The following is a 25,541-nucleotide window of genomic DNA, read 5'->3' as shown; positions in this document are numbered from 1 at the left end:
TGGGAGTGACGAAATGGTTTGTTGTTCTTATTCACCAATTTTTAGGTCTTGTTTCCTTAACTTTGGTTTATTCATTTGCTGTCTTTGTGATTTTCAACCTATGTGTAAGTAATAGAAAGATGCCTTTTGAGACTCTCCATTACTCCTTTATTCTGAAGTCTAGTTCATAATGTTACACCTGGCACAATGTATTCCCTCCTGATCTATTGAGGTGGCTTTGTAATGTTTTTTATATTTGGTTCATGTAATATGAAGAGCAAGTCGAGTCTTTGTGTAGATTTATTGCAGAGATTGATAGATTCTTGATTGGTCAGGGCATGAAGGGATATGGAGAGAAGGTAGGAGATTAGAACCAAGAGGAAAATTGGATCAGCCACAACGAAATGGTGGAGCTGACGCGATGGGCCAAGTGGCCTAATTCTGCTCCTATATCTTATGGTCTTCTAAAGGAAGCAGTTAAGCTAATTGCTCCTGATCTGAGGAAGCATTTAATAATCAAATAGATTGAAGAGTATGGAGCAACATATTCACCAGTTTGGGAAGGAAAGCAGATTTTCTAATCTGAAGAACATTAATAAACTAGATGAGGCTTTACAGCAATCCAACAGTTTTATAGTTGCCTATTTAAAAAAATATTTTTAATCTAAATTATCTTCTGTTAATTTATTTCCTTGAATTTAAATTTCTTGGTGACCTTGGTGAAACTCAGTCTTTTTTCAGAACTCTGCTAATCCAGTAACTTTAGCATAATTCTACCTCTAGTTACATGAATGAGATGAGTTATGTTATTTTTTTATATACTGGTGATATTACAGATTGGTTTTGTAAATGAGAGACATTTTTTACAGTTCTTTTTGAAGATTTTTACTTTTGAAATGCATCGGCTCATTACCTAATGAAAAAATGCATAGCATTTTTATGGCCTCTGGCTCAAAGCTCTTGCTAGTGTAGGGAAGTACACCACACAGTTTTCTCACAGCAATGTCTCACAAACTCCAAGAAATAAATTTACAGGTATGTTAGTTGAGGGTTAAATCATGGCCAGGTCACAGGGAAATGTTCTTGGTGTTGTGAGTAGTGCTATGGAACATTGTTTTAAACATTTATCTGAGAGGGCAAACAGAATTTATTTTAATACCTGTCAAAAGTCATCACTGTTTAGCAACTGCATTCCTCTGACAGCTACAGTTGTGTGCTTGGGTTGAGAGTGAATCTTGAACTATTTTCAGATTCAGAAGGTGAGGTTGTGACCACTGAGCCCAGACTACCAGATTACAATTGCACATTTGAACTTGAAATATAGGAGACACCTGAAGTGTTAGTAACTGTCCAGATAAAATAAGGCTCATTTTACTCCACCAGAGAAAGCAGGATCTCCCAGCGGCCACACATTTTAATTCCACGTCCCATTCCCATTCTGATATGTCTATCCATGGCCTTCTGTACTGTCAAGATGAAGCCACACTCAGGTTGGAGGAACAACACCTTATATTCCATCTGGGTAGCCTCTAACCTGATGGCGTGAACATTGACTTCTCTAACTTCCATTAATGCCCCTCCTCCCCTTCTTACCCCATCCCTTATCTATCTGTCTGTCTGTTTGTTTGTTTGTTTGTTTGTTTATTTATTTATTTATTTTCTCTCCCCCCCCCCCTCTTTTTCTCCCTCTGTCCCTCTCACTATAACTCCTTGCCTGCTCTCCATCTTCCTCTGGGTCCCCTCCCCCTTTCTTTCTCCCTCGGCTTCCCGTCCCAAGATCCTCTCCCGTCTCCAGCTTTTTATCCCTTTTGCCAATCAACTTTCCAGCTCTTAGCTCCATCCCTCCCCCTCCTGTCTTCTCCTATCATTTCAGATCTTCCCCTCCCCCTCCCACTTTCAAATCTCTTACTATCTCTTCTTTCAGTTAGCCCTGACGAAGGGTCTCGGCCCAAAACGTCGACTGTACCTCTTCCAATAGATGCTGCCTGGCCTGCTGCATTCCATCAGCATTTTGTGTGTGTTGTTTGAATTTCCAGCATCTGCAGATTTCCTCGTGTTTGTGTTCTCATTTTACTCTTCCAGTTTTATTTTCCTGAGATTTCCTTTCCTTGTCTGAAAACAGTGCCTTATCATCTTTGCCAGCATTCTAGTGAATCTGTGGGAAAATAGTGCTATTAAAACTGAAAATGCCAAATACTCTCTTGTCAGGTAGCATCTGTGGAAAGAGAAACAGGGTTGATGTTTCAGGTTGAAGTTTGTACATATTTTCAGCATCTGATTTATATGTATGCTTTGAAATATGATAACCTACTTATCCGATGTGACTTCATTGATTGGCCTAATCGTGTCTCGACCATGCTGTCTATTTATGGACTTTCAACAGTCCTCATTTGACAAACATCATAAAAGATAACCTTTGCTGATCTCCTTATCCTGTGGGTATATTGTGTCTATATACACCAGTGCCCTGCTAAGATAGCTTAATTTAGACAGGCTACCTATAAAACCTGAGGCTATCTCAGTCAATGTAGTTCAGAAAATAGAAGGGTTTGTTTTTAATATTGCCTGTTAAATTAAGCATTTGGCAATGTGGACTTCAATCCATTTTCTTTCAGTTTTTTAATATCTCACTGTAGTTGCCCCACTAACATATCTGAGGCAGTCTTGTGGTTTAAGCAGTGTATTATGTTTTGGTAATGATAATATAGTTTTGACTTTGCCTGTGTTTCCAACCATCACCAAAGGGCTGTGGTCTTTTCTTCCTCAATAGGCAAGTTGTTAAAATGTTGCTGATCTAAAGACAAGATTGTAATGCTTACATAATGAAATTATATTATGCTTTCATTTTATTTCCTAGCCTCTGTTATTTCCATTTAAACAGCAATTGACTTTCTTCCAAAAGGCATCGGTGAGCAGAAGTGCAATTTATGTTCCAACGTCCACATAGAAACATTAAACAAATGTACTGATCTGAGTCAACTCATCTAATTAGGGTGCACTGCGGATATCATTTTTCAAGTAGCATTGGAAAGCACAAAGGAACAATTCCAAATTTCAAAGAACAATTCATAAAGCCATTTCCCTTCAGCAAAAATATAGAAGGCCTTTGAAAGACCCACAGGTTGGTGCCAGAAGCACACTAACTCAATTTGGCTTCTCCGATACCGCCAATTTGTCTTTGTCACTAGCGCTGATCAGGACCCATTTATTTAGCACTTGTGACCGAAGACAAACTGCTGCTCCAGTTATTCAGATCCCAATATCCTTTACTGCAGCACTTTGTAGGGCAGATTACAGTGTTTAATTTTCTGTGGATCTTTGAGAGCTTTGGATCTATTTATATAAGTTTCAACATTTATCATCAAAGGAGGGCCTTCTGTATAATCAATTTTTATTGTTATATTAAACTTATTGTTAAGAAAGCATAACCCTTTTCATATTGATACTTAATGTCTTGTATAGAATCGTTGAATCATAGTGAGTGAGAGAGAGGGAGAGAGAGATCGATCACTAGTGTTTTATAAAGTCTCAACGTTCTTTTATATTCTAGTCCTCTGAAATGAATGCTAACATTGCATTGCCTTCCTCACCACAGACTTAACCTGCAAATTAACCATTAGGGAATCCTGCACAAGAACTCCCAAGTCCTTTTGACCTTAGTTATTTTTCTATTTTCTCTCCATTTAGAAAATAGTCAACCCTTTCATTTCTTCTACCAAAGTGCACAATCATACACTTCTTGACACTGTATTCCATATGCCATTTCATTGATGTATAACATAAAAAGAATCAGTCCCAACACAGATCCCTGTGGAACACCACTAGTCACCAGCAGCCAGTCAGAAAAGGCTCCCTTTATTCCCATTCTTTGCCTCCTGCCGATCAGCCACTGTGTTACCCATGCTAGAATTTTCCCTGTGATACCATGGGCTCACAGCCTGTTAAGCAGCCTATGTGTGGCACCTTTTAAAGGCCTTCTGAAAATCCAAGTACACAACATCAGCCAATTCTCCTTTGTCTGTCCTGCATGTTACTTCTTCAAAGAATTCCAATGGATTTGTCAGGCAAGATTTTCCCTTGAGAAAACCATGATGACTACGGCCTATTTTATCGTGTGCCTCCAAGTACCCTGAGACCTCATCCTTAGTAATTGACACCAACATCTTCCCAACCGCTGAGGTCAGACTAACTGGCCTATAGTCTCCTTCCTTCTGCCTCTGTCTCTTCTTGAAGAGTGGCATGATATTTGCAACTTTCTAGTCTTCCGGAACCATTGATTCTTGAAAGATCATTACTATTGTCTCCACAATCTCTTCAGCTGCCTCTTTCATAACTCTGGGGTGTACACCATCTGGTCCAGGTGACTTATCTACCTTCAGACCTTTCAGTTTCCCAAGAACATTCTGTCTAGTTATGGTAATTTCACACACTTGTTAGTGCCTTCCACAGTGAAGACTAATGCAAAGTACTTATTCAGTTTATCTGCTATTTTGCTGTCCCCCATTACAACCTCTCCAGCATCGTTTTCCAATGGTCCAATATCTACTCTCGCCTCTCTTTTTTACACTTTATGTATCTGAACTTCTCAACAGAAAATAATTTTCCAATGTGTTGTTCCAATTTAGTTTTGCAAGCCCCAATTGACTCAGTTTCTGCCATGCTTACAGCAAGTGAGTTGAGGATGATAACTTCTCTGCATTTAAAATGAAACTTTCTTCTAGCCATTTCTTAGTAGAAACAGCTGCTCGCTACTGTCTCTCAACCTATCATGATCTTGTTCACCTTTCAAATCTTTACTCCAAAGAAAGCAGCCCAGGCTTCTTCAGATTAATCTTTTCAATTGATTCCCCAACCTTGAAGTCAGTTCAGTAAATCTCTTCTGTACTCTTTCCAGAATCCTCACATTAACTTTAAAATGCAGTAATCAAAATTGGAATGCTGTCTTTTATCTGTGTTTGAATCAATGTTTTTTAAAAGTTCAACATGACACCTCTGTTTTTGTGCTCCAAGTCTATTTATGAAGCCAATATCTCAAATACTTTACTAACTTGCTCCTCAGAGTGTCATCCTGTTTTCAAAGATTTATGCACATTTGCATATAGTTTTGCCTGTTCCTGCATACCCTTAGGAATCATATCATTTAATTTATATTATCTCTTATTTTCCTTTCTGCCAAAATGTATCACTTCGCCCTTTCCTGCATTTATTCTTCTCTCCCACTTTGATATAATCCGCAAACTTGGAAATTTTACTCTAGGTATAAAGCAACACTAAATCCTTGGGAAGATCAGTGACTATCAGTGACTATTCCTGACTGAATTACAATATACCTTGAATTTGTTTTTGTGTGTCTTCATAGTCCTATTATTGTTTCAATTTGTTTACCAGCCTTTTAAGTGAGACTTTGTGAAATGCTTTCAAAAATTACCATAGATGATTGGCACTACATTCTTTTCACCAGCTGCCTACAATACCTTCTCAAAAATTCTGTCAGATTGCTCATACAGTTTGTCTTTAACAAATCTAAGTCAGCTCTCCTGTTGTGTTTTCCTGATTATTGCTTTTAAAACAGCTTCCCACTGCTGTTAAACTGACTATCCTTTCATCATCCAAGCCTTTTTAATCAAGGATGACACCATCCTTCTCTAATATGGTAAGCCTTTCTGAATTCTTCATCCCTATTTCCTTCTGGAATGTCAGGTTTTTTCCATCCAGTTTTAGTGGCTGTTTTATTTTAAACATGGCTAACCTTCCTCATCTCACGTTCCTTTCCCCCTGCTATTCTTTGCTCATATTACCAAAGATGTGCCAATATGTCAATATTCCAATATATGCCAGTACTCAGTGTATTCCAACCTTGCTTTCTGTGTCACTAGAAAAATGGCCCTCTAGGCTCCAAATTTAGAAAAGGCTTTTGAGTGTCCTGTTAGTAGTAGCAGCCATTCTATAATTATCTCAATTTGCTTGTACTACTTTCCTTTTCACTTTCTACCTCTGCCTACTGTATTTATTCTGGTTCTCACTTAAACTATTCACCTAACAGTTCAGTGGTTTTGAGGAACCAGTTTTGTTCTACAGCCATGTAATTAGTAAAAGGGCAGTACATAAAGTAGTGAAACTTATTTAAAACAAATATGGATCATCAGGGAACTTTTAAGATACTAAGTGAGTACTTTGCATCTGTTCATCTGGGAAGAGGGTGTTTCCAAAGTAGAAGAAAAGAAGGGTTAGTTGAGTACGAGATGTATTTTTAAAAAACCCATAGAGGGACTATAGAAGTTGACTGAACTATTAAGTCCTCAGGACCAAATTGCAACAAGCATTCTAGGATTTTGAAAGGCATGGGAAGAGATCATGGGGGAACTGACAAAAAACTTTCAAAGGTAAATTGTGTTTCATCATGTTTGGGTTGAGTTGTTGTCTGATCTTGGCAATATACTTGCAAACATTTCGTCACCATATGAGGAGACATCATCAGCGCGCTGTTAATTGTGGTGTGTCCTCCGAATGCTTGGCCTTTATATGCTTATCAATCTGAAAACAGTTAATAAGGCACAGAGAATTCTGAACTTAATTGATTGAGACACAGATCATAAGCAGGAGGATTGTGCTGAGCCTTTACAAAACACTGATCTGACCTCAACTAGAGTAATCAGATCATTTCTGATCACTACAGTATATTGAGGGTATTAGTGTGGGAGGTTCCTGTGATGAGGGTCTACATTTACAATGGTAGATTAGCAAGGCTGGTACTGTGTACTTTAGTGAAGGGAAGACTGAAGGGAGATTTATATATGTATAAAATGGTGAAAGTCATAGACAGAATGGATAGTAGAAAGCAGTTCTCCATGTTGACTAGAGGTCACGGGTATAAAATAAAAAAGAAGAGAATTAAGATTGGCATAAGGAAAAAATCCTTTATACAATGTATGGTTGACATCTGGAACGTACTGCCTTCATTTGTGGAGAGTCATTTTCAGGAGGGAATTGAGAGAAAAGGCTGGTGCAGATAGAGTGGGCTGATAATAGCCTTCAGTGCTATAACCGTTCTGTAGTTCAATGTTTCTTTGAAGCTCAATGCACCTCTATGAAAGTGCATTTGAAAAATGCAAGTTTCAAGACCTTGCTTTTGATTGGTATTTTCCAGTTGCCCTGTGTAGTCAGTATATTAAGAAGAAATATTAAAGAGTGCCTCACCTGCACAAGTGGATATTTTTTACTAAACAGAAAATGATGAAAGCAGATCTGTAGAAAAAGAATCCAGAGTTGACATTAGAGATTGAAGGTAGTTTATCAGAATAGGTAATTAAATCACCGTATGATTAACAAACAGGAGCCATCTATACAGTTTTATTCTGTTAAAGGGTCACTGATTGGTAGTGTTAACTATGCTCCCTTTTCTACAGATTCTGCTTGACTTGCTGAGTTTTACCATCACTTTCTGTTTTTATTTCAGCTTCCAGCATCTGCAAGTTTTTTAAAAATTCTTAACTTTTTTAGCATCTGTTTGACAAATATTTGGCTATATTCCAATAAACTTTTTGTTGCTTCGATAATCGTAAACAAAATAGATGTTAGAGCTGTATGTATGTGAAAAGGGCATTTGGTGCTTGAAGATGGTTAAAAAGAAAGCTATAACTGAGCCCTAAAACATCACCTTGTTTAATATCAATTCTGATTTCTTCCTTTTAACTTTAAATTGAAGCATGGCATGTCTCTGTAGGAAAACGATAGCTGCTTTACAGTGAGTTGGTTACTGCTACTTGCAGCTCTCGTAGCGAGAAAGCATGGAGAAAGGTTCCCAAAGTTTTGTCATTTGAGGGCCATGGTCCAGTTTGAATAAAAGATTGTCATCTCAAGTTTATTATCACACAGCGGGCAGACACAAACAATAATACAAACTAATGCTACATTTGACTGCAGTTTCTTGAGAGCATAAGGCAGATCTTGAAAGGACATTCCCACTCACTGCCAGTGCCCTCAGTTCTTCCAGATCCTACTTCTCCCATTCATCAATCCCTCTTCCCTTTGCTGTCATGTTCCTTTCTCTGTCTCCCCTTCCCTCTGCAATCCTGTCCCCAAAAAAAGTCTAATGCATCTGCATAACTCCTTGGAGTCCTGTGCTATGCAATACTGGAGGAGTATTGCCCTTCAACAGGCCAGGCAAAGAACTGATGTGATCCAGTGTTTTGGTATCAATGTAAATTTACATCAATTATAACTGGTGTAGCTACGTAGAAAGAAATGAACGTGCATATATGCGTATTAAAGGAAAGGGAAGTTTATTTCTATTAAGGTAAACCGAGGATAAAGTAACAGGGTAGGATTGAGACCAAGTTTACTGCATTGAATGAATGTGTCAAATTGGCAAACACTGGATCCAATCTTACTAACTGGTAAATTGCTTGTCATTTAAATGTCTTTGAGCTGGAGGTTATCAGGCTATCATAAAGGATGTAAGAAGAAAGTATATTTCCAGTTGATGTAGTTTTACCTGATTTAAAGTTCAATCTTTTCAACATGCTGAATTTGTAGTATGTTGTTATTATGACAGTTTCTACATCAAGCTTCCATTCCAGGCTTCAATTTGATCTGAGCAACACACACAAAATGCTGGGGGAACTCAGTTTGATCTGTACTGTTAAATAAAATATTTAATCTAGGAGCTATTATAAAATACACCTATTCACACTATGAAAATGCACAAAATGTCATTTTACAAATAAGGCACTGCAATAATTCAAAGACCTGGTCTCCCTCTCTCTGAGGTTCAGTCATCATGCAGAAACTGTCGTTATTTATGTCAGTATTTCTTTCAAAAGAAACTGTCTTGGGGTAAATTGCTAAAAGATATATTGTCTCCCTTTGTTCTTTAGTCATAGAGGTAGATATTTGGTAATTTTACATTAAACGAAAGTGACATATATCACTGAACCTGCACAAAACGCAAAGGGGTTTGTGGGACATAATAAGGGTCTTACGCTCTGGACTAGCCTAGACTCGCAGACTAGAATCAACCACTCACTTCACCAAACTGTTTGAGCCCAGTTGCAACATTGGCATCTGCAAACAAATTTTCCCTATTATTTCCCTAAAATACAGAATAAAATTAATTTCAGCAATATTTACTGTTGTACTAAATGTATTTTCTGTTTTTGCAACCAAAGTAATTTTTTGATCCATTATGTTTTAGGGCGTCAGTGCTATTCGACTATTTCCAACGTCTGGTCACCTGCTTTTGTCCTGTTCCATGGACTGTAAAATCAAGGTAAAGGTTTCTTGTGTAGCTTCACACTTCCTAATGTTGCTTTTCTAGTACCAAATGTATGAATTTGAAGATGAATGGTTAGAGGTGAATGGATGCAGGAAAAAAACACTATAATATAATGATGGGTTTTACTAGCATCCTTGAACCATTATTATCAAGCTTAAATATTTTATTAACCGAAAACCAAAATAAATATATTTTCATTTCAACTGGATCCACATTTATATGATTTGTCTGTGACCTATTGAATGATTAAATTCTGGTCCATTCCTGTCTATGGAAATCTCTTGTTATTAAATCTGTTACTTCATATTTACATCAGACATCAAACAGTACAGTGCAATACAGGTCCTTTGACCCAAAATGTAGCACCGACCCTTTAACCTACTCTAAGATCAATCTAACCCTTCCCTCTCATATAGCCCTCCATTTTTCTTTCATCCATTTGCCTGGGTCCCTAACGTACTGTATTTGCTCTACCACTACCCCTAACAGCGCATTCCACACACCTACCACCACTCCCTGTGTAAGGAAACTTACTTCTGCATTCCCTCCATAATTTCCTCCAAACACCTTTTAATTATGCCCCCTTGTGTTAACAATTTCTGCCCTGGATTAAAGGCAGTGGTTGTCCACTCGATCTATGCCTCTTGTCATCTTGTACACCTCTATCAAGTCACTTCTTATCCTCCTCTCCAAAGAAAAATAGCTATAGATCACTCTGCTTATCTTGACAAGACATTCTCTAATCCAAGCAGCATCCAGGTAAATCTCCCTGCACTCTCTGTAAAGCTACCTTAACGTTACTATAATGAGGTAACCAGAACTGAACACAATACTCCGTGTGGCCGAACCAGAGTTTTGTACAGCTACACATTATGGCGTGGCTCATGAACCTATTCACCTCACTAATGAAGGCTAACAGCACAAGGTATGTTATTAACCACACTATTAACTTGCGCAACAACTTTTAACGATGTATGGATATGGATCCCAAGATCCCTTTGTTAAGAAGCCTGCCATTATCCTTGTATTCTACCTTCAAGTTTAGCCTTCCAAAATGAATCACGTGCAGCACACCCAAAATATAACCATATAACCATTACAGCACGGAAACAGGCCATCTCGGCCCTTCTAGTCTGTGCCGAACGCTTACTCTCACCTAGTCCCATCTACCTGCACTCAGCCCATAACCCTCCATTCCTTTCCTGTCCATATACCTATCCAGTTTTTTTTTTAAATGACAAAATCAAACCTGCCTCTACCACTTCTACTGGAAGCTCGTTCCACACAGCTACCACTCTCTGAGTAAAGAAGTTTCCCCTTGTGTTACCCCTAAACTTTTGCCCCTTAACTCTCAACTCATGTCCTCTTGTTTGAATCTCCCGTACTCTCAATGGAAAAAGCCCATCCACGTGAACTCTGTCTCTCCCCCCTCATAATTTTAAATACCTCTATCGAGTCCCCCCTCAACCTTCTACGCTCCAAAGAATAAAGACCTAACTTGTTCAACCATTCTCTGTAACTTAGGTGCCAAAACCCAGGTAACATTCTAGTAAATCTCCTCTGTACTCTCTCTATTTTGTTGACATCTTTCCTATAATTCGGTGACCAGAACTGTACACAATACTCCAAATTTTGCCTCACCAATGCCTTGTACAATTTTAACATTACATCCCAACTCCTATACTCAGTGCTCTGATTTATAAAGGCCAGCATACCAAGAGCTTTCTTCACCACCCTATCCACATGAGATTCCACCTTCAGGGAACTATGCACCATTATTCCTAGATCCCCCTGTTCTAAAGCATTCTTTAATGCCCTACCATTTACCATGTATGTCCTATTTTGATTAGTTCTACCAAAATGTAGCACCTCACACTTTTCAGCATTAAACTCCATCTGCCGTCTTTCAGCCCAGTCTTCTAACTGGCCTAAATCTCTCTGCAAGCTTTGAAAACCTACTTCATTATCCACAACTCCACCTATCTTAGTATCATCTGCATACTTACTAATCCAATTTACCACCCCATCATCCAGATCATTAATGTATATGACAAACAACATTGGACTCAGTACAGATCCCTGAGGCACACCACTAGTCACCGGCCTCCAATTTGACAAACAGTTATCCACCACTACTCTCTGGCATCTCCCATCCAGCCACTGTTGAATCCATTTTACTACTTCAATATTAACACCTAACAATTGAACCTTTCTAACTAACCTTCCGTGTGGGACCTTGTCAAAGGCCTTACTGAAGTCCATATAGACAGCATCCACCACTTTACCCTTGTCAATTTTCCTAGTAACCTCTTCAAAAAATTAAGATTTGTGAAACATGACCTTCCACACACAAATCCATGTTGACTGTTCCTAATCAGACCCTGTCTATCCAGATAATTATATATACCATCCCTAAGAATACTTTCCATTAATTTACCCACCACTGACGTCAAACTCACAGGCTGATAATTGCTGGGTTTACTCTTAGAACCCTTCTTAAAAATGGAACCACATGAGCAATACACCAATCCTCCAGCACCATCCCCATTTCTAATGACATTTGAAATATTTCTGTCAGAGCCCCTGCTATTTCCACACTAACTTCCCTCAAGTTCCTAGGGAATATCCTGTCAGGACCTGGAGACTTGTGCACTTTTATATTCCTTAAAAGCGCCAGTACTTCCTCTTTAATCATCATAGTTTCCCATAACTACCCTACTTGTTTCCCTTACCTTAAGCAATTCAATATCCTTCTCCTTAGTGAATACCGAAGAAAAGAAATTGCTCAAAATCTCCCCCATCTCTTTTGGCTTTACTCATTGCTGTCCACTCTGATTCTCTAAGGGACCAATTTTATCCCTCACTATCCTTTTGCTATTTATATAACTGTAGAAACCCTTTGGATTTATTTTCACCTGACTTGCCAAAGCAACTTCATATCTTCTTTTAGCTGGAGGAACTCAGCAGGCCAGGCAGCATCTATGGGAAAAAGTACATGCATTGTGTTGTTAGCCTGGCCTGCTGATTTCCTCCTGCATTTTGTGTGTGTTGCTTGGATTTGTAGTATCTGCAGATTTTCTCTTGAAAGTGAATCACTTCACACTTTTCCAGATTGAATTCCATCTGCCACTTCTCAGGCCAGCTCTGCATCCTATCAATATCCTGTTGTAACCTATGACAGCCTTCTACACTATCCACAACACTTACTAACTTACCCTTCCAATTCCTTATCCTAGGTATTTATAAACATCACAGGGTTACCAGACAGATTGCTGCGGAGCGTCACTGGTAACCAACCTCCAGGCATAATACGCTCCACCCTCTGCCTTTGGAGGGCAAGCCAATTCTTAATCCACACAGTCAAGTTTCCCTGGATCCCATGTCTCTTGACTTTCTCCATTGGGAATCTTGTTAACTGGTTGACTGAAATACAGCATATCCACAGGTTCTTGAAGCACGCTCTGTCCCTACAAAGCCACGTTGACTATCCTGGTCAGACTATGTTTCTCCAAATGCTCATAAATCCTGTCTCTATGAAGCCTCTCCAATAGTTTGCCCACCAGTGACGTAAGACTCACTGGTCTATAATTCTTAGGGTTATCCCTATAACCTTTTTTGAACAAAGGAATAACAAAAATCAATGCACAAAAATTAGCAGACCTTCAAGGAAAAAATCAATGCACAAAAGTTAACAGACCTTCAAGGAAAATTAAAACAACTTCAAGTTGTAGATAGCAACAAAAGTAATTCAAATCGAAAACAGGAAATTAGGAAATTGCAAAGTGAAATTGACGATATTTATACGTTGGAGACTCAAAGAAATTTTCTTTACCTGAGACAAAAGAATTAGGAAGTAGGAGGTAAATCAGCTAGATTATTAGCATATAAATTACGAAAACAACAAGCAGACAATACAATTCATAAAATAAAGAATCCAAAGACAAAGCTTGTGGAGAGTACAATAGGGAAAATTCAAGAGAGTTTTGAAACATATTATCGAGAGCTGTACTCCCAACCCCGGGCCCCCAATGAGCCCTATATAGACAGTGTATTGAATTTTTTAGATCTACCTAAACTTACAGATTTACAAAATGAAAGTTTATTAGAACCAGTAACTGTCAAAGAACTGAACATGGCCATCTCTAGGTTAAAGGCTGGAAAGTCCCCGGGTTCTGATGGGTTTACCTCAGAGTGGTACAAGTTCCTGAAGACACAGTTAGCTCCATTACTACTTAACACCTTTAATTGGATCTTGCAGAGAGGAGAAACTCCAACTTCCTGGAGAGAAGCGATTATTTCAGTTATTCCTAAAGAGGGTAAAGATAAACTAGAATGTGGCAATTATCGGCCAATTAGTGTTCTTAATTTAGATTACAAACTATTTACATCTATATTAGCACGCAGATTGGAAAAGCTTTTACCTGGCCTAATCCACTTAGACCAGACTGGATTTATTCAACAAAGACAAACACAGGACAACATAAGGAGAACTCTGCACATATTAGAACAGGTTAATAAGAACGAGACAGAGATAATGGTAGTAGGATTGGACGCTGAGAAAGCTTTTGATTCGGTTAGTTGGGCATTCCTATACAGAGTGTTAGGAAGATTCGGCTTTCAAGAAAGGTTTATTAAAGTAATTCAGACTCTATATGACAGCCCTACAGCCCGAATTAAGATAAATGGGGACCTCTCTGACTCCTTCATTTTAGAGAGAGGCACTAGACAGGGATGCCCAATTTCTCCTCTCCTTTTTGTGCTATATATTGAACCACTTGCCCAACAAATAAGACAGAGCGAAATCGTAAAAGGTATCAAGGTGGCAGGGATTGAACAGAAAGTGGCGTTATTCGCAGATGATGTTTTGGTCTATCTGAGTGAACCAGAAAAATCATTTATAGGATTGTTTACACTGTTGGATGACTTTGGGAAAATATCAGGTTATAAAATAAATGTAAAGAAAACGCAGGTTTTGTCCCTAAATTATACACCATCCAAAAAATTGCAGGATACATACGATCTTAAGTGGGAAGCTAAATCATTAAAATATTTAGGAATAACCCTGCCGAAGGATCTTTCAACACTGTCGCAGGTAAATTATGGGCCATTAATCTCAGAGATAAAAGCAGATATGCATAGATGGAATCTTATCCCCTTTTTAAGTTTAAATTCAAGGATAAATACTATAAAAATGAATATTCTTCCTCGGTTATTGTATCTTTTCCGTACTTTACCGGTGGAGGTGGATGATAATCAATTCAGGGAATGGGACAAATGGATTTCCCGCTTCATTTGGCAAGGAAGGAAACCTAGAATTCGATATAACACCTTACAGTTAGGGAAGGAAGGAGGAGGTATGGTTCTTCCTTGCCTGAGAAATTATTTTTATGCCTCACAGATAACCCCTCTGTTATATTGGTGTAATAGGGAATATAAGGCTAGATGGAAGGAAATAGAATTTGGATTAGTTGACAGTTTTCCTCTTCAGGCCTCAATAGCTGACAAAGGATTGATGGCCCAGTTGGAAAAATTTAATAATACTTGGATAAATCTTACATTAAAAGTATGGCAGAAGGTGGTTAATTCATGTGGAATTAATAACATGTTAAAACTCTTTAGATGGTGTGCATATGATACCGAATTCCTTCCCAACAGAGGAGATAAAAGATTTGAGCTATGGATAAAGAAAGGTCTTACAACCTACCCCTCATTTATAGATAAAAGAGTATTACAAAGTTTCCAAATCCTGCAGGACAAACATGGCCTAGAACATAATGACTTTTTTAGGTACCTTCAAATACGAAACTATGTTAACCAGAGTTGTAGATATACAGACCTATCAACAATAGAATTAGAATTTTTCAAGATTCTGAATTCGGCTTGCAGTTCAATACCTAGTAAATCAGTTTCTCGCCTATATAATGCACTCTCCCATGCTAAAAATGTAAATACACTGTATATTAAAGAGAAGTGGGAGAAAGAAGCGGGGTTGGTACTTTCAGAGGAGGCTTGGGGGAAAATCTGCAGCTTTCAATGGTCCTCGACTAATTCTTTGACTTGGAGAGAACATTGTTGGAAAAACATTATAAGATACTTCAAGACCCCATATCAGGAAAAATATAAAGATACAAATGTGATGTGTTGGAGAAGGTGCGGCTCCAAGGAGGCAAATCATTTTCATATTTTCTGGGATTGCCCTAAATTAAGTCTATTTTGGGAAGGTATTCATAGAACATCAGTTAAGGTACTTAGGTCCCAGATACCTCTGAACTTTGAGACGCTCTATTTGGGGCATGTATTGTTCCTTGAACAGAAGGAAGATATAAAGTTGCTGCAGGCCCTCTTAGCGGCAAGTAAGAAATCAATCACTAGAAAATGGCTAAATCCAATACCACCTACATTAGAAGATTGGTACGAAATTATCTTGGAAATATTTAAAATGGAAAAGTTGACTTACTCCCTGAGAACTCAAAAAGAAAAATTTTATCAAATCTGGAATAAATGGATTGAATATATAACCCCAATGCGAGCAGACTTTAGATGACTCTCCTAATGATTTATATTGCTCTTCTCATCAACACAGTAATATTGCTAACGTAAGCACCCCTAGTCTAAGTGTTTGTTTTTTTTTGGAAAATAGAGAATTAACACAAGTAAAGGGAAAGATTTGGGAAAGGGATAAAAAAAAATGAAAAAATTAAGTAAATAAGTACATAGGGATTGGATAATTATGTCTGCGGGCAGGAACAAGCATGAACAAATTGGGATATAAACACCTACAATGGTTGGTATATAGGCTTGTATGCAACATATTGGACCAGTGGAAATGGTCCAGAAGGGTTGTATGGAAACTATTATTACCATTTTTCTTAACAACTAATTTCATTACTTAGCCTAATAGGTTAGATTTACCACAGTACATAATTATCTATTTAAATGTTTATTTTCCTTTTATATCATCTCAATGTGTACTTAAGAATGTATAAATAATTGTAGTTTTATACATATAAAAAAATGGAAAAGGTTATATGTGTGAAAAAAGTACATGATAATTGTGAATTCCTTATCCAAATAAAAATAAAATTTAAAAAAAAAGAACAAAGGAATAACATTTGCCACCCTCCAATCTTCTGGAACTACTCACGTGGCCAGTGAGGATGCAAAGATTATCGCCAAAGGTGCAGTAATCTCTTCATTCGCTTCCCTTAGTCACTAGAGGTATATATACCTTCTGACCCTGGGGACTTATCTATCCTAATGTTTTTCAAAATTTCCAGCGCATCGTCTTTCTTAATGTTGACATGTTTCAGCATATCAGTCTGACCTCTGACCTCACATTCCTCAAGCTCCATTTCACTGGTGAATACTGAAGCAAAGTATTCATTAAGAACCTTTTTTTTTAATCCTTAATTGGTCCTACCCTGTAGTCATTCTTCTGTTCTCAATTTACATGTAAACGCCATGGGGTCCTATTCACCAAGGACTTCTCATGTCCCCTTCTAGCTTTCCTAAGTTCATTCTTAAGCTTCTTCCTGGCTACCTTGTAACTCTAAAGCCCTGTCTAATCCTTGCTTCCTAAATCTTAAGTATGCTTCTTTGTTCCTCTTGACTAAATCTGTCACATCTCTTGTCCACCATGGTTCCTTTACCCTACCATCCTTTCCCTGCCTCATTGGGCCAGATCTATCCTGAACTCCATTCAAGCGCTCCTAAACAACCTCCACATTTCCATTGTGCATTTCCCTGGGCGTACCTGTTCCCAATTTACATTCCCAAGTTCCTGTTTAACAGCATCATAATGCCCCCCTACCCCACAATTAAGTACTTCCCTGTAACATCTGCTCCTATCCCTGTCCAAAGCTATGCTCAGAAAATTGTGGCCACCACCTCTGAAATGTTCACCCACTGAGAGCTCTGTCACCTGACCAGGTTCATTGCCTAATTCCAATCCAGTATGGCCTGTCATCAAGTTGTCCAGTCTACACATTGTGTCAGCAATCCTTCCTGGATACACCTGACAAATCCACCACCATCTAAACCTTTTGTACTAACAAGGTGTCAGTTAATATTAGGGAAGTTGAAATTAAGCATGACAACAACTGTTATTTTTGCATCTTTCCAAAATCTTCCTCGTGACCTGCACCTCAGTGTCTTTGTTACTATTTAGAGGTCTTTAAAATACTCCAAATAGTGATTGCTCGCTTCCTTTTTCTGACTTCCACCCATGCTGACTCAGTGGACAATCCTTTCACAACTTCTTCCTTTTCTGCATCTGTGATGCTATCCCTGATTGGCAATGCTACCCATCCTGCCTTTCACCTCCCTCCCTGTCCCTTTTGAAATATCTGAACCCTGGAACATCCAACACCCATTCCTGCCATAGCTAGAGGCCATAGGTGCTTCTGGCAGGCCTTCCCCATAAGAATGCCATGGACCCAAACTGAGGCATCCTTAATGCTTGATCCTGGGAGGCAACGTGCCATCTGGGATTCTTTTTACGTTCACAGAATCTCCTGTCTGTTCCCATATCATCACTACTCTCCTCTTTTCCCTCATTTCGTTTGTAGCCGCAGAATCAGACTCAGTTACCAGGTCACGAGCACTGTGGCTTTCTCCTTGGAGCTCGTCCCCCTAGATTGCTTTTGTGGTGCCAATGTGATTTGGGCTTCAGAGTTGGGGATGTAGCCTGGGAGAGGATGCTGATGTCAGTTTGCTATCTTTCTAATATATTAAGGATTTTGCAAATGCAGGATTGTTTCATATTTCCATTGCCTTTGCCTGCTACAAACCTGCCATTTTACACAATAAACAGCTTCTTATCCAAGAAAAGTCTCAGGTTAAGCAGATCATTCGCAGAAATTTCTTGCATCCACGTTTAATTGCTCTGATTAAAGGATCAGTTCACAAAATGGTGGCTGCATGCAGTCTCACAAAATGACTGCCTCCATTCCTGTTCACTAATTGTAGTTCCTTCTGGCCAACTATCTGCCTACCTTATAGCTGTGGGTGTTGTATAGCCTCTGGAGATCAGAAGAGAGATTCACAGTGAAGAGTATCCTGATTGGTTGCATCACAGCCTGGTATGGGAGCACCAATGTGCAAAAAAGGAAAAGCCAATAAAAAGTAGTGGATACAGCTCAGTCCATCACTGGAAAAGCCCCTCCCCACCACTGAGTACAACAGGAAGGAGTGCTCCACAAGAAAGCAGCATCCATCACCGAGGACACCATCAAGGCCATGATCTGTTCTTGCTGCTGCCATCAGGAAGGAGGTACAGGGGCCTTAGGTCCTAGACCACCAGGTTCAGTAACATTTATTACCCTTCAGCCATCAGGCTAAAGAACCAACATGGATTTTACTCACCTCAACTCTGAACTAATTCCCCAATCTTTGGACTCACTTTCAAGAACTCTACAACTAATGTTCTCAGTATTCAAACATAAAGTTGTGGTGGTAGGGGATTTTAATTTTCCATATATTGATTGGGTCTCCCATACTGTTAGGGGTCTAGATGGTTTAGAGTTTGTAAAATGTGTTCAGGAAAGTTTTCTAAATCAATATATAGAGGGTCCAACTAGAGGGGATGCAATATTGGATCTCCTTTTAGGAAACGAGTTAGGACAAGTGACAGAAGTCTGTGTAGGGGAGCACTTTGGTTCCAGTGATCATAACACCATTAGTTTCAACTTGATCATGGACAAGGATAGATCTGGTCCTAGGGTTGAGGTTCTTAACTGGGAGAAGGCCAAATTTGAAGAAATGAGAAAGGATCTAAAAAGTGTGGATTGGGACAGGTTGTTCTCTGGCATGGATGGTGATCGGTAGGTGGGAAGCCTTCAAAGCAGAAATTTTGAGAGTGCAGAATTTGTATGTTCCTGTCAAGATTAAAGGCAAGGTGAATAGGAATAAGGAACCTTGGTTCTCAAGGAATATTGCAACTCTGATAAAGAAGAAGAGGGAGTTGTATGACGTGTATAGGAAGCAGGGAGTAAATAAGGTGCTTGAGGAATATAAGAAGTGCAAGAAAATACTTCAGAAAGAAATCAGGAGGGCTAAAAGAAGACATGAGGTTGCCTTGGCAGTCAAAGTGAAGGATAATCCAAAGAGCTTTTACAGGTATATTAAGAGCAAAAGGATTGTAAGGGATAAAATTGGTCCTCTTGAAGATCAGAGTGGTCGGCTATGTGCGGAACCAAAGGAAATGGGGGAGATCTTAAATAGGTTTTTTGCGTCTGTGTTTACTAAGGAAACTGGCATGAAGTCTATGGAATTAGGGGAAACAAGTAGTGAGATCATGGAAACTGTACAGATCGAAAAGGAGGAGGTCCTTGCTGTCTTGAGGAAAATTAAAGTGGATAAATCTCCGGGACCTGACAGGGTGTTCCCTCGGACCTTGAAGGAGACTAGTGTTGAAATTGCAGGGGCCCTGGCTGAAATATTTAAAATGTCGCTGTCTACAGGTGAGGTGCAGGAGGATTGGAGAGTGGCTCATGTTGTTCCGTTGTTTTAAAAAGGATCGAAAAGTAATCCGGGAAATTATAGGCTAGTAAGTTTAACGTCAGTAGTAGGTAAGTTATTGGAGGGAGTACTAAGAGACAGAATCTACAAGCATTTGGATAGACTGGGACTTATTAGGGAGAGTCAACATGGCTTTGTGCGTGGTAGGTCATGCTTGACCAATCTATTGGAGTTTTTCGAGGAGGTTACCAGGAAAGTGGATGAAGGGAAGGCAGTGGATATTGTCTACATTGACTTCAGTAAGGCCTTTGACAAGGTCCCGCATGGGAGGTTAGTTAGGAAAATTCAGTCGCTAGGTATACATGGAGAGGTGGTAAATTGGATTAGACATTGGCTCACGCAACACACATCAAAGTTGCTGGTGAACGCAGCAGGCCAGGCAGCATCTATAGGAAGAGGCGCAGTCGACGTTTCAGGCCGAGACCCTTCGGGTCTCGGCCTGAAACGTCGACTGCGCCTCTTCCTATAGATGCTGCCTGGCCTGCTGCGTTCACCAGCAACTTTGATGTGTGTTGCTTGAATTTCCAGCATCTGCAGAATTCCTGTTGTTAGACATTGGCTCGATGGAAGAAGCCAGAGGGTGGTGGTAGAGAATTGCTTCTCTGAGTGGAGGCCTGTGACTAGTGGTGTGCCACAGGGATCAGTGCTGGGTCCATTGTTATTTGTCATCTATATCAATGATCTGGATGATAATATGGTAAATTGGATCAGCAAGTTTGCTGATGATACAAAGATTGGAGGTGTAGTAGACAGTGAGGAAGGTTTTCAGAGCCTGCAGAGGGACTTGGACCAGCTGGAAAAATGGGCTGAAAAATGGCAGATGGAGTTTAATACTGACAAGTGTGAGGTATTACACGTTGGAAGGACAAACCAACGTAGAACATACAGGGTTAATGGTAAGGCACTGAGGAGTGCAGTGGAACAGAGGGATCTGGGAATACAGATACAAAATTCCCTAAAAGTAGCGTCACAGGTAGATAGGGTCATAAAGAGAGCTTTTGGTACATTGGCCTTTATTAATCAAAGTATTGAGTATAAGAGCTGGAATGTTATGATGAGGTTGTATAAGGCATTAGTGAGGCCGAATCTGGAGTATTGTGTTCAGTTTTGGTCACCAAATTACAGGAAGGATATAAATAAGGTTGAAAGAGTGCAGAGAAGGTTTACAAGGATGTTGCCGGGACTTGAGAAACTCAGTTACAGAGAAAGGTTGAATAGGTTGGGACTTCATTCCCTGGAGCCGTAGAAGAATGAGGGGAGATTTGATAGAGGTATATAAAATTATGATGGGTATAGATAGAGTGAATGCAAGCAGGCTTTTTCCACTGAGGCAAGGGGAGAAAAAAACCAGAGGACATGGGTTTAGGGTGAGGGGGGAAAAGTTTAAAGGGAACATTAGGGGGGGCTTCTTCACACAGAGAGTGGTGGGAGTATGGAATGAGCTGCCAGACGAGGTGGTAAATGCAGGTTCTTTTTTAACATTTAAGAATAAATTGGACAGATACATGGATGGGAGGTGTATGGAGGGATATGGTCCGTGTGCAGGTCAGTGGGACTAGGCAGAAAATGGTTCGGCACAGCCAAGAAGGGCCAAAAGGCCTGTTTCTGTGCTGTAGTTTCTATGGTTTCTATGGAATTATTTATTTACTTTTACTTTTTTGTAGTTGCAGCTTGTTACCCTTTGCACATTGGTTGTTTGTTGGTCGTTGTGTGTAGTTGTCTTTTCATTTCTTCTATTGTATTCCTTTGTTCTATTGCCAATGCCTGCAAGGAAATGGATCTCAGTAGTATTTTACTTTAGCGATAAATATTCTTTGAACTTTGATCTTTAAAAAATGTGACATATCCTTTACATCTTGTATTAAATTTTTTGATTGCAGCTTTGGGAAGTTTACAATGACCGCAGATGTATTCGAACATTCATCGGTAGGTAGAATTCTATTCTGCTAGATCAAGACGAGCATTTGGGAAAGGTTTGATACTCAAGTGCATTGGCTATCAGACAAGGCCAGGCAATCTTGGATCATTTCCAAGATTTTAAAGCTTTTTTTTAGATTATTTCTATGTTTTATTTTCAATAATAATTATAAATCACGATTAGTAGTGGTATTCCTCAACCTGATAATTTTCTCAACTAACTTTAAGATTGCTGACTTGTATATTCTTTACTGTGTGTATGTTGTGGAGGTTATCACCTCTCTCTGTAAGATCATAAGTTCTCAGTCTTCAGGTTCACTGCCTGCTTCTTGATGGGATATGGTCATGGGATGACCAAAGACAAGTACAGAATATAAATAGCTTGTTCAAGGGCTTTATTCTTCTGCACATTTTATTTTAATGGTCAGACTTCTAGAGTTTTAGAAATAACCTGGAAAATGTGAAAACTACATTTTGCATTGTGGATTTCTTTTTTCTAAGGATATATAACAGCAACCTGTTTGAAGGCTTGGCACCTTGTATGTTTGTTTATTATAATTAGTTTAAGTATTATTTTTGAAAAGTATATTGATATTTTAAAATAGCATTTTACACTATCAGCTCCCATATTTGCACATACAAACACAAAATACTCTGCAGATGCTGGGGTCAAAGCAATACTCACAACACACTGGAGGAACTCAGCAGGTCAGGCAGCATCCGTGGAAACGAACAGTCAACGTTTCGGGCCGGAACCCTTCGTCAGGACTGAAGAGGGAAGGGGCAGAGGCCCTATAAAGAAGGTGGGGGGAGAGTGGGAAGGAGAAGGCTGGTAGGTTCCAGGTGAAAAATCAGTAAGGGGAAAGATAAAGGAGTAGGGGAGGGGAAGCAGGGGGGTGATAGGCAGGAAAGGTGAAGAAGGAATAGGGGTAAACACAATGGGTAGTAGAAGGAGGCTGAACCATGAGGGAGGTAGTAGGCAGCTGGGGGAGGGGCAGAGTGAAATAGGGATAGGGGAAGGGAGGAGGAGGGAATTACCAGAAGTTGGAGAATTCAATGTTCATACCAAGGGGCTGGAGACTACCTAGACGGTATATGAGGTGTTGCTCCTCCAACCTGAGTTTAGCCTCATCATGGCAGTAGACCTCAACTATACCTCTTCCCATCCTGCCACATGCAAAAATGCCATTCCCTATTCCCAGTTCCTCCGTCTCCGCCACATCTGCTCCCAGGATGAGGCTTTCCGTTCCAGGACATCTCAAATGTCCTCTTTCTTTAAGGATCGTGGTTTCCCTTCTGCCGTCATCAATGATGCCCTCACCCGTATCTCCTCCATTTCCCGCACTTCGGTCCTCACCCCATCCTCCGGCCACCACAACAGCGACAGAGTTCCCCTTGTCCTCACCTACCACCCCACCAGCCTCCGGATCCAGCACATTATCCTCCACAACTTCCGCCACCTTCAACAGGACCCCACCACTAAGCACATCTATCCCTCTCCACTCCTCTCTGCTTTCCGCAGGGATCGGTCCCTCCGCGACTCCCTGGTCCACACGTTCCCCCCCGCCCCCCGCCCCACGGATCTCCCACCCGGCACTTATCCCTATAAGCGTAAGTGCAACACCTGTCCCTACACCTCATCTCTTGGCACCATTCAGGGCCCCAAACAGTCCTTCCAGGTGAGGCAACACTTCACTTGTGAGTCTGTTGGGGTCATCTATTGCATCCGGTGCTCCCGGTGCGGCCTCCTCTACATCAATGAAACCCGACGCAGATTGGGGGACAGCTTCATCGAGCACCTCCGCTCTGTCCACCACAACAGACAGGATCTCCCAGTTGCCACCCACTTCAACTCTGCTTCCCACTCCCATTCAGATATGTCCATACATGGCCTCCTCTACTGCCATGATGAGGCTAAACTCAGGTTGGAGGAGCAACACCTCATATACTGTCTAGGTCATCTCCCGCCCCCTTGGTATGAACATTGAATTCTCCAACTTCTGGTAATTTCCTCCCCCTCCCTTCCCCTATCCCTATTTCACTCTGCCCCCTTCCCCAGCTGCCTATCACCTCCCTCACGGTTCCGCCTCCTTCTACTACCCATTGTGATTTCCCCTATTCCTTCTTCACCTTTCCTGCCCATCACCTCCCTCCTTCCCCTCCCCCACCCCTTTATCTTTCCCCTTACTGGTTCTTCAACTGGAACCTACCAGCCTTCTTCTTCTCACCCTCCCTCACCTTCTTTATAGGGCCTCTGCCCCTTCCCTTTTCAGTCCTGACGAAGGGTTCCGGCCCGAAACGTTGACTGATCGTTTCCATGGATGCGGCCCGACCAGCTGAGTTCCTCCAGCGTGTTGTGAGTGTTCCCATATTTGTACACTTTATGCATTGCTGTTACAGTGAATGATAACATTAGTGTGTGAATTTCTTTTGAAAATTAGAGATGATGATTATGATTATAACTGAATTGGCATTCAGTTATTTCAAGTTAAATATGTTTGACCAAATATAATGCATAATTTTTATGATGTAATCTAACAATAAAAATATAAATGGCCCTGAGAATTTTGTAGTGGTAATAATGGGCAAGTGCAGCATTTGGAATAATCATTCTGTGAATGTGATAGTGTTTCAGGATTTCACAAATACATGGTTTGTGAAATTGTGCTGTCTGGATTTAGAACATCACCACAGACTCCATTGTTTTCAGCCGTCTCCAATGCAATCAAGGAAAATAAATATAAATAAACAAAGATCCGGATCGCTGAAGTAGCTTTATGCTAACCTGTATGGCTGTGTGCTGCACCTAAGTAGGAGAAATGTAACTGAAAATTAATTAAGTTTAATAATATTTTACAGAGTTTCATAAATCACATTTTTTAAAATTAGCATATGACTACACTGGACTAGATTAATGGGTCATTTTAGTCATGGACTCATACAAAACAGAAATAGACACTTTGCCTTTTTTTTGGTATATGGATTTGTTTTACTCCATAACATACAGTATTTGTCCATTATCTTTTTCCCAAAATTTAATTTGCCTTCTTTTATATATATATATATATATATATATATATATTTATTGGTCTCTACACAAGTTTAGGTTACTTTTATATCAAAACCTTTCTAAGTGGTAATGAAAAATATTGAAATAAACCATCAGAAGCATTAGTTGGCAGGAATTAAGGAAATCTAGCTAGGTTCAATATAATACATACAGGTTAAAGATATGTTTTGAACGATAAATGATGTATTAAACTTCTGAAATCATTTCACAGAGTAAACTTACCTTAAAACTCTTGCAACACATACTGTTTTGTAATACAGCTGAATTTCATCACTACTAAAACTGAAATTATCCCTGCCTTGATAACCTGCCCTTTTACTGTCAGTTTTCTTTTGTGATTTCTTTATTATTGTTCCATGTATTTTATCCTTAGATTTCTTAGGGCTGATAGTGTGCTACTCTATAGATGACTGGCAATAGGTGTCTGATTATGGCAGAAGCATGTTTTGTACATTGAAGTTTAGGTAGAGTAAAGCTCCAGTATAAATGAAGCCAAGAAGCATTTACTGCTATCATATGATTGGTGTTCATAAACTTCCTTCCTCATTATCTCCGTCTTAAGGTCATAGTAAAGCTGTGCGAGATATCTGTTTCAACAATGATGGCAAGCAATTTCTCAGTGCTGCTTATGACCGCTACCTTAAACTCTGGGATTCCGAGACAGGTGCGTAAAAAATGTTATTTGTAGCAATTAATAATCTCAAATAGCTCATAAACTATCCCACTTCATATAATTCCTATTTTAACATAGTAAATGCCAATAACTGAAAGTTCTTTGTGCTG

At 39.7% G+C, this 25,541-nt stretch overlaps 1 protein-coding gene across 1 annotated transcript in view; it reads left to right on the top strand.

Annotated features, from left to right (window-relative positions):
* cdc40 (cell division cycle 40 homolog (S. cerevisiae)) overlaps positions 1 to 25,541 on the top strand; it is a 154,239-nt gene that overhangs the window by 86,389 nt on the left and 42,309 nt on the right. The window contains exons 8-10 of the mRNA XM_063040770.1: positions 9,173 to 9,247; positions 21,652 to 21,697; positions 25,321 to 25,422. Coding sequence (XP_062896840.1) covers positions 9,173 to 9,247; positions 21,652 to 21,697; positions 25,321 to 25,422 — 223 coding nt within the window. The remainder of the gene's footprint in view (positions 1 to 9,172; positions 9,248 to 21,651; positions 21,698 to 25,320; positions 25,423 to 25,541) is intronic.

The sequence above is a fragment of the Mobula hypostoma genome, chromosome 2, assembly GCF_963921235.1.
Source record: "Mobula hypostoma chromosome 2, sMobHyp1.1, whole genome shotgun sequence".
In the NCBI taxonomy this organism is placed as follows: domain Eukaryota; kingdom Metazoa; phylum Chordata; class Chondrichthyes; order Myliobatiformes; family Myliobatidae; genus Mobula; species Mobula hypostoma.
Note: the sequence above shows the minus strand (reverse complement) of the source record. Positions and strands in the feature narration are given on the sequence as shown.